The sequence below is a fragment of the Gossypium raimondii genome, chromosome 12 (genome assembly GCF_025698545.1).
Source record: "Gossypium raimondii isolate GPD5lz chromosome 12, ASM2569854v1, whole genome shotgun sequence".
Classification (NCBI taxonomy): domain Eukaryota; kingdom Viridiplantae; phylum Streptophyta; class Magnoliopsida; order Malvales; family Malvaceae; genus Gossypium; species Gossypium raimondii.
The window spans coordinates 56,748,112-56,764,604 of NC_068576.1; the positions used below are offsets into that span (position 1 = coordinate 56,748,112).

At 26.8% G+C, this 16,493-nt stretch overlaps 1 protein-coding gene and 1 long non-coding RNA gene across 2 annotated transcripts; both read left to right on the forward strand.

The window, feature by feature from the left end:
• The first annotated feature begins 1,799 nt into the window (after positions 1–1,799).
• LOC105765626 (uncharacterized) lies at positions 1,800–4,810 on the forward strand. The gene is made up of 3 exons (XR_001124844.2): positions 1,800–1,840; positions 1,922–1,978; positions 4,313–4,810. It is a non-coding gene; the product is annotated as an uncharacterized LOC105765626 (long non-coding RNA).
• A 161-nt stretch (positions 4,811–4,971) lies between these two features.
• On the forward strand, positions 4,972–7,461 carry LOC128035537 (uncharacterized). The gene is made up of 5 exons (XM_052625322.1): positions 4,972–5,585; positions 5,667–5,759; positions 5,834–5,935; positions 6,093–6,547; positions 7,446–7,461. The coding sequence occupies exons 1-5, from the start codon at positions 5,529–5,531 to the stop codon at positions 7,459–7,461; spliced, it is 723 nt and encodes a 240-aa protein (XP_052481282.1). The 5' UTR covers positions 4,972–5,528.
• Positions 7,462–16,493: the final 9,032 nt, after the last annotated feature.

A 16,493-nucleotide genomic window follows, 5' to 3' on the forward strand; every position in this document is an offset into this window, starting at 1 on the left:
GATAAATTTGAAATAATGACACGTAGAACTAATTTGAAATAAAAAACATAGAAAAATATTTGTTAAAAATGGAAAAATTAAAATACTATTATTTAAAATAATTTTAAAAATTTTTAGGTACATGACTGATTGATTTTTAATTTATATATTAAATAATTTCATATATAATTGTAAAAGATATGATAGTATTAATTTTAAAATATTTAATTAATTATCATTATAGTTTAGGGTTTAATATATATGGTTTAAGTTATATGGTTAATTTAGGATTTAATGCCGGTTTTGGATTTAGGGTACATGGTTTGTTTAACATTTATAGATTATGGAATTAGGGATTATGAATTAGGGATTTCGGTTTAAGGGTCGTGATTTAAGGGTTAGGGGGTTAGAGATTAAGAGTTAGGGATTTCGGGTTTATAGATTTAGTGCCAGGTTAAGCTTTAGGGTTTTAATTAGTATTTTTAAATTTATATATTAAATAAGGTTTAGGGGTTAACAGTTAGGGGTTTGGGGTTAGAGGTTAAGAGTTAGTGATGTAGGGTTTAGAGACTCGGGGTCAGGTTAGGGTTTAAGGTTTAGATTAATTAGTATTTTTTAATTTATATATTAATTAAGTTTTTATATAATTGTAAAAGAGGGGTTAGGGGTTAGAGGTTAAGGATTAAGGGTTAGGGATATACTTACATAAAATTAAAAAAATTTATTAAGATTTGTACAATAAAAAATAATATGTTAAATCTGTGTCATATTTTTAAATAATATAATTGAAATAAAATTAATAATTTCATATTAATGCTCAATTTAAAATAATGTCATAACATTTATCCAATTTAAAAATCTATTAAAAATAAAAATACTTATAAATAAAGACATATAAAATATTATAAAAATTAAATAATTAGTGGCGTTTTAACTTAAAACGTCGCAATAGATAGGATTTACTGGCGCTTACACAGAAAACACCGCTATAGAACAGGAATTTGCGGCGTTTCTTGTAAAAACGCCGCAAATAATATAGTAAAACGACTTCGTTTTCCTTTCAGTATATTTCTTTAGTGGCGTTTTGTTATAAAATGCCGCAAAAATATTTATAAATTTTAATATTGATAGTATTTAAATTGATAGTATTTATAAATTTATTAAATATGTATAATTCAAAATAATATATTAAATTTAAAAGAATGTCATAACATTTATCCAATTTAAAAATCTATTAAAAATCAAAATACTTATAAATAAGGTGAATATTTAGTGGCGTTTGTAACCAAAATGCCGCAAATTCTAATTTAAAAATTGAACAAAACGACGTCGTTTCATTGACGAGTTTAGGGTTCAGTGGCGTTTTTGTCAAAGCGTCGCAAAATCTGTAAGATTAGTGGCGTTTTCCTTTAAGCGCCACAAAAATATTAAATTTAAACGGTGTCGTTTTGATGGGATATCAATTTTGGGGTATATCCCCGCACCCAGCCTCAAATCCCCTTTTTCAGTCAAATCCCTAAGTGTTTCAGCAGTATCTCCGATTTCCCCTCATCCGTTTTCTTCATCTCTTTCATATTTCTGTTTGAGTGTTTCGCTTTCTTGCAAAAAACCATTAAAAAGGCTTCATACATTCTATTTTTTGAAAACATTTAACATTATTTGCGGCAAAGAAGAGGGAGAACGTCGAGGAACATCATTTAAGGTTCGAATGTTTGATTCTGCGTATTTATAGATTGGGTTTTGTCGTATTTTTTATTTTGATTTTGCTTTGTTATTAGTTGGTGATATTGGAATTAAAAAAAAATTTATTTTCTGTGTTTAGGGTTTTTGGTCTTCGACTGTTTTGTTCATCCTCCTGAAGGTACATTACTGCTTCGATTGTTCATTTATTTTGTGAATGGTTTCATTGGTTAGGAACTGATTTTAAGTTGTTTGTGTTTAGGGTTTCATTTCAATCCATTTCATTGCTTTCATTTCAGTTTTCTTCATCGTTCTGAAGGTACAGAACTCATGCTTTCATTTAATTTCATTGCTTTCATTATCAGTGTAACGGGTTAAATGGCTTGGACTAAATGTTAAGATTCCATTTATTCTCTGTTGGTGTCGGTGAAATCATTTGGTACTGTTTTTTTAGTATGAAATTTTGATGTCTAGTTTAGGGTTTAATTTATTAATTTATAAAAATGTTCTGTTAAATGTGGTGCAGCCGATTACATTTCCAGGTAATGAATTGGATTTTTAAGTTGAATTTTATTACGCCATGTTGTTTTTTAGTATGATTTTTAAGTTCGATATATATACTCTTTGTTTGTTTGTTATAATTGTCTTTCATCCATTTTCTTATTGTCATGTGAGATTATAAAGTAGATTGGATTGGGAACTGTTATTTACCTTCTTATACATATATATACATATATATATAAGTGATGAAATGAGATAATATTAAAGTGATACATTAGTAAAGAAACTAAAATTTAATTAGTCGAATGAAAATGGGTCAATGTGTTCTAGAATCAGTGTTACCAATTAGTACGTATTCTTGTTTTAAATTTTAATGCATCCATAATATGTTTGTATTATAGTGTATCACATTGTGTTGATTTAACATGTTTAAAAAAACATTAGGCCACCATGAAACGCTTAATTTGAATTATTGTTTTGAGTGATTATGACATTTTTAATCTTAATTTTCATATGGATTAAATCCAACCTCTAATATGATTTTACTACTTAACTGGGTTTGTCTATTTTCATATGTTTTTCTCGCCACAAGTTATCACTATTTCTTAATTTAATAATGTGTGTTAAAATATAATGTTGGGTTCCACTTTCATTTTGTGGTTTGTAAACTATGAATTTGGTTTCTAAACTTTCGATTTATGGGTTGTAATCTGATTCATAAGCACAAGATGTACCTCATGTGTTAGGTTTTATTTATTTGAAATGAAATATTTTACTTAATTGGTAACAGTTTGCAATGCTTAGAAAATGAACACAGAATTTTCATAGTCTCTCTAGCATGTTAATATTTTCCAGCAGCAACTTAGAAAGGAATATGGTTTGCTATGTTCGTGCAAAAAACGCAATAAATTTTGGACAGAAATATAATATCGTAAATATTAAAATTTATATTCTTTTTATATATTACATATATTAATATGGATATATAACCTATATTTCAATTTTGTAATAATAACATTTTAAATTTAAAAATAATTGTAAATGATAATTTAATATCTATTAAAACCAATATTTTAATATATCACCTCATATATGGTATGGGTATATAACTTATATTTAAAACTTATTACTATAAAATTTATAAGTTTTCTAAATAATTATAAATATTGTTTTAATATCTATATAAGTTTTCTAAATTTATAAGTTTTCTAAGTAAATTTTCTAAATTTATTAGTATTAAAATTATAAGTTTTCTAAATAAGTGTTCTAAATTTATTAGTAATAAAATTTATTAGTATTAATTTTATAAGTTTTCTAAATAATTATATATAAGCTTATATATAAGCTTGCATAACTTACATAATAACTTACATAACTTACATAATACACCACTTACATAACTTACATAACTTATATATAATAACATAATAAATTACATAATACATAATAACATAATACATAACTTATATAGAAGCTTGCATAACTTACATAATAACTTACATAACTTACATAATACACCACTTACATAACTTACATAACTTACATAGCTTACATTCTACACAACTTGCATAACATATATAATGCAGAACTTACATAAAATATAACTTACATATCTTACATAATACATAACTTACATAATACAACACTTACACAACTTAAATAACTTGCATAATACATAGCCTACATCAATTATATAACTTTCATAAAATAAAACTTACATATTTTACATAAAACTTATATAATACATAACTTACATAATACAAAGACTTACACAACTTAAATAACTTGCATAATACATAGCCTACATAACTTATATAACTTTCATAAAATACAACTTACATATTTTACATAAAACTTATATAATACATAACTTACATAATACAGCACTTACACGACAGAACACAAACTTTGCCCTTTCCAGAACAAAACTTAAACGACAACATCCCTAGTACTAGTACACAATTTCAATGGGTCCGCCAGGATACGGATGAAGATATTTACGAATTATAATGTAGTAAGCTTTTACGATTATTTAATTATATGTAATATCATAATATAAATATTGGTCTTATTATATATTTCAACTATTTTATATGTGCTATTATTGTTGTAATTGTATACTAAGTTTTCAACTATTTTATTTGTATTGTAGATAAAATGCCTAGAAGAAAAGTGCGAGAGCTAAGCACTGTTCAAGGTACTCCAAACTCGGCGAAAACAAAAAGCACTGAACAACAGACTGCTATTGGATCTTCGAATGTTCCGATTACACCTGAGGAACCTACAGAAGTTGAAACTAATTTAACATTTAATTTACATGCGTGTGGACTTATTGTTTATTTATTTTTAAAATTCTTATATTACAGTATAGCATTTTCAGCTAAAAGTGGTGGGACGCGGAGAGTTCGAGGACGTACGCTGCTGAGAGATTTATACGAGCTAAATCCAGTCGAGCGTGTCAAAGTATGCAGTAATAGCTTTGGTCAGCCTTAGAGGTGCTCATGGGCCGGGCGGCCCGGCCCGGCCCGACGGCCCGCCCGAAATATGGGAGGGTTTGGGTAAAAATATAAGCCCGAAATATGGGCTTGGGCAAAAAAACGAGGCCCGTTTAGAAAACGGGCTGGGCCTCGGGCACCACTTTTTCGGCCCGCGCCCGGCTCGGCCCGATATAATAAATATATTTATTTTTTTAATTTTAAAATATTTTTTAATACTTTTTTAATTTTTTTTAATTTTAAAAATATTAAAATATTTTTAAAATACTTTTTTAAAATTTTTTTTAATTTTAAAATATTTTTAAAATATTTTTAAAATACTTTTTTTAATTTTTAAAAATTTTTAAAATAAAAATGGGCCGGGCCGGGCCGGGCCCGTGCTTATGATTTTTTTCCCGGGCCGGGCCTAGGCAAAATCTTAGGCCTATATTTTGGGCCGGGCCGAAATTTTTTTACCGGCCCGGCCCATGAGCACCTCTAGTCAGCCTGTTGGATCAAAAGCTCGCCTTTTAGCAGGATACTTGGGCATTCTAGTACGGAATGCAAATATGTTGCCAATTAACTACGAGTCATGGCATAAAATGCCCGAGAGTAACAAGAACCAAGCTCTCGATAACATTAAGCTCTCGATAACATAAAATGCCCGAGAGTAACAAGAACCAAGCTCATTTATAATACTTAGGTTTAAGTTTCATTTATATTTACTTTCTTAACTTGTGTTTTTTGTATGCGAGATTTGCTCTAGAGGTCTCCGATGCTTATGTAAAGAAGGCATTGGAAAAAAGATGGAGAGACCATAATAGCACTTTAAAGAAAGACTATTTTAAGACAAAAACAACACTCGACGATAAATTACAAAATGTCTCGCCGGGAATGCTGAGGTACCAGTGGGAAGAGGTCGTTAGATTTTGGACTTCGAAGAAAAGAGAGGTATGTGTTACTACAAAAATCTTGTAATTATTTTGGTTTATAGTATTTTTTAATTAACGTACTAATAATTTCATAACGTAGGATCGTGCACGAGTTGGAAAAAGTAGTAGGCAGAAACAAAAATTCACTCACATAGCTGGGTCTAAAAGTTTTGCTTGTATAGCTCAAGCCGAGGTATTTTGAATTTTTTAATACTGTCAGATATTTATTACTTTCTATCAAATAACATTTTTACTACTGTATTGTAGGAACTGTCGTCCGGTCAAAAAGTTGGACGCCTTCAACTTTTTGACATTACACATAGGAAGAAAGGTGGAAACCCTATGAGTCCTGAAGCTGTAGAAATTATGGTACGTTTGCTTAATACAATTTGACTTGTTTTAATTATTTATAGTGTTTATTTTCTAATGGTTTATTTCATTTCTTGTAATGCAAATATTGTTAACTTATGTTGCATTTGTTTTTTTAATATATATTGCGTTCCTAACTATGTGATTTATTTATTAGGAAAAACTAAAGGATAAAAAGGCGGAGTACGAAGCGATGCTTTCCAGTGATAGTTCTGTTCATATTGACGACATTGATAACCGGATTATCACTGAAGTTTTGGGTCCTGAAAGGTATGGTCGGGTTCGATTTCAAGGATCTTTTGTTAACCCATCCCAATATTTTGGATCCAGCTCGCAACAATACATGCCTTCGGGGAGTCAGGCTCAAGCTGAAGTTCAGAGGTTAAGAGACCAGATGGCTCAAATGCAAGCGACAACAGTTGAGCAAATTACACAACTTAAAGCGGAGGCAGCATCGAGAGAAGTTGAGGTTCAACGAAATTATGAAGAACTCCAGCTGCAGCTTAAAGCAGATGCGGCAGCGAGAGAAGCAGAGCAGCGTAGAAAGTACGATTACGATGAAGTCCAGCAGCAGCTTCAAAATATGATGAAGATGTTTCAGCAGTCGCAACAGCCGCCGTCTTAGACTATCGTGTAAATATTTTTATCATTTTGACTTTTAATTATCATTTTAACTTTTAACATTTTTGGAAGAATAATATGAATTTTATTTTATTTATTGATATTTATTATATATTATTCGTTTAACTTTAAATATTATATAAATTTATTGCTTTCGGTTGGTTTAGATTTGGTTTCTTCTTATTTGTTTTTACAAGAAGGCTGAAAATATAGAAAATTTTCTTTTACAAATCTGCCAAAATCAGTGGCATTAAAAAAAAAAACGCCACTAAAAGTCATGGTCTTTAGCGGCGTTTGTGGGAAAAGCGCCGCTAAAGGTATGGTCTTTAGCGGCGTTTGTGGAAAAAGCGTCACTAAAGGTCATGGTCTTTAACGGCGTTATTGGTAAAAGCGCCGCTAAAGATTATGGTCTATAGCGGCGTTTGTGGTAAAAAGCGCCGCTAAAGGTCATGGTCTTTAGCGGCGTTTGTGGAAAAGGCGCCGCTAAAGGTCTTGGTCTTTAGCGGCGTTTGTGAGAAAAGCGCGGCTAAATGTCTTGGTCTTTAGTGGCGTTTGTGGAAAAAGCGCCGCTAAAGGTCTTAGTCTTTAGCGGCGTTTGTGGGAAAAGCGCCGCTAAAGTTAGCGACGCTGTCATTAGCGGCGTTTTTGGCGGCGTTTTACTTTTAGCGGAGCTTAGCCGCTAAAGGCCTAAAAAAGCGCCGCTAAAAGCCTGTTTTGGTATAGTGTCTCTACTTATGTTTGTTGGTTAATTAAAATGAAGTTTAATGTGTGTTGAGCTCAGGTTCAAGTTATGTGGATGGAAAAAATATTATTAAAATTGTTTTTCTCTAATTTAGAAGTTTGATGAATCTCAAATTAAAGTACAATTCATGCTTAATGTGTGCATCAGATATGTGGATATTTAAACGATTATTAAAACTTATTTCCTTTTTCTCATAATAATTAGAACCCAAGTACATATTTATGTTTTACTTTTTTGGTGCAAATTTAATTTTATAAATAGACCAAACTTTTACATATTACACATTTTAAAAACAAAAATAATAATTATATATATAATAGGCATAATGATAAATTTAGTTTTATTATTCATATTTTTTGTCAAATTGGTGTTTGCCTGCTTAATAAAAATTTAGTCAAACTGGTTTTTTAAGATGAAAAGTTAATTAAATTATTCAAATTTTAACTACATTAATTAATAAAATTTTACAAAATAAATAAAATATTTAAAAATTCAACAAATTTCAAAGCTCATAAAAGAATGTTTAAAAATAATCTATATCAACAGTGAAATACAGATGAATTATTATGTTAATGTATTAAATTTAACATATCATTTAAATTTTTTCATCCAAAGTCAAATAATTACCTACATTATTATGTGGGAAGAACGGGTAGATTTCGTTTAAGATATGGTTTGATAGTCAGGTTCTTGACCAGTAGATAAAAGCCTCCTTTTTGAATTTTGGGTTCTTTTGGTGCTAGTTAGCTAACCAAAAGCGATAGAGACTTAAGACTTTCCATCGACTTCAAATAATTACTTACGCATTGATTGAAGTTGCAGCTGCCCCCCCTTTCGTTGGTGACAAGTGTTCGATGTTTAAAGCTTAATTTGCATTATTGTCGCGGCAATAATTTTTTTTTTCAAATTTAACAGTGAATTTTTGAGTAAATTACATTAAATTATATGTTTTAGTTCTTCAATTTTAAAAAGTTATAAAATTATATTTAAATTATTCGAATATTTTATTTAAGTCTTTGAGTTGTTAAAATCGATGTTGTATACATTTTCCGTTCGCACCATCTACGTTAATTAAAAGCTTTTCTTTCTCTTCTCTTTAGCAATTCATTTTTTTTATGAAACAGTTTTAAACATCGCGAGTTTATGGATAAAAATTCAAATAATGTTTTTCTTTTCAAAAAGTTCTACTCGTCGATGGATAAGGTTAGGAAAATATAAGATTTTAGGTAGAATTTTATGTATATTATATTACTTTGTTTAGTTCATTTAATTAGAATGTAAAATTTTGCAATTAATATAGGATTATCTAAAGGTACATTTTATTAAATTTCTCTCCTTATAGGATTTTAAAAAAACAAAATTAGTTCATTTAATATTTTTTAGTTTCAATTTTCATTAAATTATAATTTTTTATTATAATTATATTAATAAAATATAAAGTTGAAATAAATTTATAAATTATAGTTATAATAATTCATAAAAGTGATTAAATATAATTAAATATAAAAAGTGAATATAATTTATAAATTATAATTAATATGTAATTAAATAAACTTTTAGAATAATTATAATTTTAAAGTATGACATTTATTACTTTCTATCGAGAAAAGAAGTATTTTTATTTTTAATTAGACTTAAATTTTATTTGAGAAAAAACTTGGTTAAAAAAACATGGAAGGGACCTTCCACTCTTAATCATTATAATAGGATAAGGCGACCCTTGCAATCTCAGGAGTCGCCTTATTAAATAAACATAATTTTAATTGAAATATTATTTTAATAAAAGGTTTAAATTTAACGTGAAAAATATTTTCATTATATTTTATTAATATAATCTTCCATGGGTGGAACTGAACTGAAGTTATTAATTCAACAAATTATTAATTTCTTTAATTAAATATTTTATTATAAATTTGGAACATCATAAATTTATAAAATAATGAATTGAATTTAATAATTCATGATAAATTAATTATTTTAATTTGAAAACTCGTATTAATTTTTTGAAAAGTAGATAATTCATACTAAGTAATTAAACCTTTTAATTTTATGAACTTCATAATTAATCATGTGAAAGAATTTAAAATAAAATATGCATAAAAGTAATCATGCGTGCACCTGATATACATCTTTTAACTTTGTTGAGTTGATTCTCACTCTTTTTTTAACACAATTTTGACCTTTTTTTATTTGATGAAAATTCATTATATGAATATTATAATAGGTTTATAACAATTACTCTATAATAGCATGTTGTTATAAGTGTATAATAATTATTCAGGCCGTTCTTGACATTTTTGGGCCCCATGCAAAATAATAAAATGGGGTTTTAGGTTTCTTAAAAGTTGGAGAAAAAAATTTTAGTTCCTTTAAAAGTTGGTAAAAAAAATTGGGCCCTTAAAAGCTAAAATTTTTTTGGGCCGCACCTCCAGACGACCCCAAGGCCCGACCTGTAACACCCCTTACCCATATCCGTCGCCGGAATAGGGTGTGAGGCATTACCATAACACATACACTTGTAAACGTATTTAACCGTATTATAAAATTTCATCTAAATTAAAACTTTCAAATTTTGAATATGCTTTTATAATTCTTCACAATATATCCTCTAAATATTATATTCATAATAAATAGGGCCTACGAGACCCGATTTATATTCATGCAATTCACAAGTCTTAACAATTCAATGTTTCATTTCCATTTCATTCAATTCATAATTTCTCATGTTCACAATTCAAATCAATTTCTCAATCTAATATACATTTCAATATCACAATAATTCTTTTAATTCAAATCATATCACTAGCAATATAAATTTCCATTTACTTCTCATACAATTCAATATCATTAAGTTCAATACTAATACGTATTTACCATTTAACTCAACGTTTATCGATTATGCCATTCATTAACACATTTATAAAATTCTTAATTTCATAATGAAAATATCGCTTTAGCTTTTAATTTAGCTAAAATCAGATCATCATCAATCTCATAGTAACTATTTCAAATAAAACATTACATCATTTCTAATTCAACATTTATGGATTGTGATCGAATATATGACCGATTTATACACAAGTCATTCATATATTTTCCAATTTTCCTCCTCCTCCTCTCCATTCCACATCCTTAATGTATATAACACGCTTAAATAACATTAACTATAATTTTACTATTTACTTATAAGTAAATTCAAAACTGTCTATCCGAGTCAGAGTCACTAAATTATTTATATCTTGAGTTACGAAACTCCAAATTAGGATCCGTTAATTTTTCCACAAACTAGACTCATATATATTTTTTACCATAAAAGTTTTAGAATTTTTGGCTTAGCCAATAAGTACAGTTTATTCTTTAAAGTCTCCCTTGTTTCACTGCTTGATAGTTCTGACCTCTCTTCACTAAAAATTAATTATCTCATTGTACAGAATTCGGATATTATTTCCGTTTGTTTCTATTGAAAATAGATTCACTGAGAATTCTAAACATATAAATTTAAGCCCCTAATTATTTTTCTTCAATTTTTGATGACTTTCTAAAGTCAGAACAGGGGAACCTGTGAAATCACTCTGACCTTGTCTCACAAAATTTATTATATCTCATAATTTACAATTCCATTACTTACACCGTTACTTCTATGAGAAACTAAACTCAATAAGTTTTAATTTCATATTTTATTCATTCTCTAATTCGATTCTCTAAACTACTGCTGCTGTCCAAAACTGTTTTAGTGTAAAATGTTGATTTCCATTTTGCCCCAAATTTCACAGTTCATACAATTCAGTCCTTGCTCAATTACCCCTCAATTAAGCTAATTTTTCTCAATTAGTACTTTACCTGGACATTATAAGTTATTCATAACTATTGAAATTCAGAATTTTCTCATAAAACCCTAACTTCAAACTCTTTTACTATTAGGTCCCAAACATTCACTTTCTATTTAATTCTTTCAATAAAATCAGTATATAAACAATTTAAAGCTCTAATTCCATGCTAAATCATCATATAATTCCAGCACATATTCATAGCAACTTTCAACTTCTTTCATAGAATCAAAAACTAATGAGTTCAACAAGTGGGTCTAGTTGTAAAAGTCACAAAAACACAAAAATTTCAAGAAATAATCAAGAATTGAACTTACTTGCAGTAAAAATATGAAAAACCAGCTTAAGGAAACCCTTCTATGGTGTTTTAGCTGATGAGAATGTAGAAAAATAAAGAGAAATCTAGATAATTTGATCCTAGCTTTATTAAGTAATTTTGCAATATTTCAATTTTGCCCTTAATTCTCCTTACTTTCTTGCTGATTTCATGCTGTTGTCGTCCAGCCCAAATATATATTGGGTCTATTTGCCTTTTAAGCCCTCTTCCTTTTATCATTTAAGCTATTTAATCATTTCCCATAATTTTGCATTTGTTACAATTTAGTCCTTTTTGTTCAATTAATTATCGGAACTTTAAAATTTCTTAACAAAACTTTAATACTAACTTTTTAACAATCCATAAATATTTATAAAAATATTTATGGCTCGGTTTAAAATCTTCGAGGTCTCGATACCTCATTTTTTATTCTAATTATTTTAATATTTATTTCTAGTGCACTATTCACTATTTCAAAAATTTTATTAACTTCACATTTAACTTATACTCACTAAATTAATAATATTTTCTACTCAGTTGTCGAATTTAGAGATCTCAAATAACTGTTCCGACACCCCTGAAAATTCAGGCCATTACATTTTTTCTCGTCGGATTTGTGGTCCTGAAACCACTATTCCGACTAGACCCAAAATCGAGCTGTTACACGACCTGCAATTGTCATTCTACAACAAGCAATATGTTGACAAACAAATGAGTTGTTATAGAGAGAGTTGATTGTGTATTAATAGTGATTGGTGATGCAATCACTTTTAATAATTATTATAAATATGATTTATAAATTATTTCAACATCATATATTTACCTATTAATATATCAATTGTAATAAATATAAGTATTATTGTAATTATATGATAATTGAGATTAGAAAATATTAAAGAAATTAAAGTTATAAAAATAAATTATATGATAAGGACAAATTAGTGAAATGTACTTTATAATAGGTTTACAACAATTACTCTATAATAACATCTTTTTATGAGTGTATAACAACTAACATTCTATAACAAGTAAAATATTGGCAATAATTGACAATAAATAGTGATCGGTGATGCGATCACTTTTAATAATTATTATAAATTTATTTCAACATCATATATTTATCTAATATTTATCTATTACTAAGTATTATCATAATTTTATGATAGTTGCGACTAAAAATATTAAAGAAACTAAAATTATAGAACAAATTATATAGTAAAATTAATTTAGTGAAATATACTTTTAAATAATTTTACATTTCGCTAACTAAACACTAAATTATTATTTTCTAATCACAACATATTCCATATTTTTAATTTTTATAATTTTATTACAAAAGCTAATATTATATTCTTTGAACCAATCAATCAAATTGGACATGCTTTATGGCATTTCTAAAGATATTCTTGCAATGTCTCATGGACGATAAGGTCTTAAAGTGTGCTGTATGTAGCTGCTTTTTTTATCATAAATCAAATGTTGGTGGCTAATCCTTTTCAATCTTATCATTGAAAGTGATAGGCTAAACATCAAATTAGAAACAGAAAATCATAATCTTATCTTTATTATATAATTTATAATTATAAAAATAAAATTTAGTGTTTAATTGATTAAATGTAAGATTACTTAAAAGTACATTTCACTAAATTATATTTATTATATCATTTGGTTTTATAACTTTAGTTTCTTTAATATTTTTTAATTTCAGTTATCATAAAATTATGATAATACTTATATCTATTACAATTTGTATATTAATAGGTAAATTTATGATGTGAAGTAAATTTATAAATCATATTTACGATAACTATTAAAAGTGATTGCATCACCAATCACCATTAATATATTGCTTGTTATATAAAGACGGTTATTACACACTCGTAATGACATTATTAAAATTTTAGTTGTAGGATATGGTTGATGTTGACTAGCAACGGTTATGGATATGATTAATTTACTCACTTTTCAAGTAAAAATCTGACTCTTAATATAAAGTTTTTCATTACACTTTTACCGTAAAGAAGCTTAATTTGTTGATCATGTAATCCTTGTATACATATTACTTTTTAGACTCAATTATACAATTTTGGGCTTTAGAATTGGGTTTAGGAATAGGTCACATAATTACTTGAAGCTATAATTAATTTTACCATAAAGAAGCTGAATATAGGTCACTTACTTTGTTCATCATGTAGTCCTTGTGTCCGCTATTACTTTTTAGACTCAATTATATAATTTTGAGTAGGTCACATAATTACTTTCAGCTCATGATTTTGCAAGTGCATAATTAATTTTACCCTAAAGAAACTGGATATAGGTCGCTTAATTTGCTCATCATGTAGTCCTCGTGTCCATTGTTACTTTTTAGACTCAATTATATAATTCTGGGCTTTAGACTTGGGTTTAGGAATAGGTCACATAATTAATTTGTTTAAACATGTTTTATAAAGTAACGGGTGAGTAATCGATTAAATTAAATTATAATTTTTTATAAGACTTAAAATATAATTTTAAAAAAGATTATATTATAATTTATATTTTTCAGGAGGAATGCAAATTTACGATCATGTAGAGATTAAAGTATTAATTTTCTATTTCAAGATGATCAAGGTCTTTGTCTCTCTCTTTGCCATGACCTTGCAGGCAACATTTCTAGTGAACAAAAGGATATAAATCTACATGCAACTGAAAGTTTTATTTTATTTTTATTTGCTCAAAATTAGGTTTAAATTTTAATTTATATGTACCACTTAGAATTTGACATGTGGATTAATTGTTTAGTTTTGAAATTGAAAATAATTAAAATACTCTCTTATTTAAAAGGGTAAATTTGTTTAATTTTAAAATCAAGAGATAATTTATTATATAAACATAATATGTAGTTGTATGATGTTTAAAATTTTAATATGTTATAATTATATTTACACGAAAATGCTTTAGTCCTTTTGGTTAAATGAAACAATAGTAGATTTAGTCCCTCTCAATTATGAATAGTCCACATATTGCCTCTCTTTACCCTTCTACTTATTTTCTTTTAGTGATAAATTTTGAAACTATATATAAACTTTGATCTGATAAGCAATTCAATATATAATATTTGGTTTTGTACAATTATACATATAAAGTTTTATTTAAATTTAAATATTTATTTTGATTCAATTATATACACTTAAATGAATACGTCAATTTATATTTATATTAGATAAATATAATCATTTATATACATAATATGTAAGCTTACAATGGAATTATACTTGATAATTATACAGAATTAATAATTTATATTTATAATGATTTGCAAAATCCGAATCAGACTAAAATATCAAATATAAAATTATAAAAATTAAAATTAATGTTACATGAAATCAAAATTTATGTATAATATTAAAATTAAAATTTATTTTCTTTTAAAATTAACATTTGCACACGCCTTTCGCACATTTAATTTCCATGAGACAAGATAAGAGGCATCGTTATCCTACATGTTTCTTTTCTAATGGACATACATAATGTCCTTAAAGTTTGTTTTGTATTGGACATACATATATGATGTCCTTAAAGTTGGCAATAAAATTTGTCTATACAAATATATTTCACATCCATTTGAACAATAGGTACAAATGACACGTGTATGGGTGAAAAAATATATTGGAAGATTATATTTATAAAATAATATATGTAAAATATGCATATAAATAAAATAAAATAAAAAGAAATTGGTATATCAATGGAGTTTTTAAGTTCCATAAGTAGGATTAGAGGGTTGACAAATGTTTTATAAGGATATAACAAAGTATTAAAAAATATACATGTCAATTTTTAAAAATACTTGTAGAACAAAAATAATTACAGTCTATATGCTAAATACTCGTCCATAAATAAATGGTAAGTTTCAAAAGAAAAGAGTTCTTTTTTTTGTTATAGAGGTTTATTTTATGTAATAATTTAAATAATGAAAATATTTGGTACACAATCGTTAAATTTTTAGACTTCACAATCAAAGTTAGGGGTTGACAATTGTCTTATAAATGTTTAGTAAAATATTTTAAAAAAGAAGAGACATGTCAATTTTTAATGATGTTTGTGGAATAAAAAAGTATAGCCAGTGTATCAAGGAAATGATTGTATGAAATAGTAACGTTACGTCATTTGTATCTTTTTCCAATAGTTTAATGTCTCATTAGCATTTTCATCCTGAATTTCAATATTTTTATCCTAAAAAATCAAATCCAAATAAAAATCCTGAAATTCAGGATGATTGTGGTATTAAATTATTAGAAAGAAAAATATATATGTTTCATACAATCATTTTTCCTGTATCAAATATTCACCCATAAATAAATAGTAAGTTTCTAAAAGAAAAGAACTTTTTTTCCTGCATAAAGATTTATTTTAAGTAATGGTTTAAATTGATTTATTTAAAATTTTATATAAAATATTTAAAAGAACAAAACAATTTTATATTTGTTATTTTAGAAATATGATTTTTAAGATTTTCTTAATTCAACTTGACACTTTATAATAATATAAATTGAATAAATCCAATGGACAAAAACCATTTCATACATCACGAAGGAGTAAAAAGATAAAATTTTAAAGAGTTTATAAGTAAAATTATGAGTATAAATTATACATACTTGAATTAAAATCAATTTAATATAAAAGTAAAAAATAAAATATATTCAAAATGGGAATATTTTAATGGAAAACGTACAAATAACATTTATATAAAGTATGACTTCAACTATGGAAGTCTGGGATTTTCAACCTTACCAATAAACTAAGAAATAGTCAGCAAAAAGAAAATGACATTCAAATATGTGGAATGGACTTCTCATTTTGAAACAAAGCAAATCTGAGCCAACCTTTAATCCTTCCACCACCACCAAAGGTACATGACATTAATATTAGAGCTTCATTTTGTTTTAAAAGAATAGGAATAAAATAACATTCAGTCGTAATTCTTTTAATTTGATTTTGAGCATCACCTGAAAATTGAAAAAAAAAAGATTTATAATTTAATAAATACAAAAATTTACAAATTATATAATT

Bases quoted from the DNA above. Each gene is read 5' to 3' on its own strand.
- LOC128035537 (XM_052625322.1), top strand. From the start codon at position 5,529: ATGCTGAGGTACCAGTGGGAAGAGGTCGTTAGATTTTGGACTTCGAAG. The intron at 5,586-5,666 runs GTATGTGTTACT...TTCATAACGTAG, and splicing joins GGACTTCGAAGAAAAGAGAG to GATCGTGCACGAGTTGGAAA. The intron at 5,760-5,833 runs GTATTTTGAATT...ACTGTATTGTAG, and splicing joins CTTGTATAGCTCAAGCCGAG to GAACTGTCGTCCGGTCAAAA.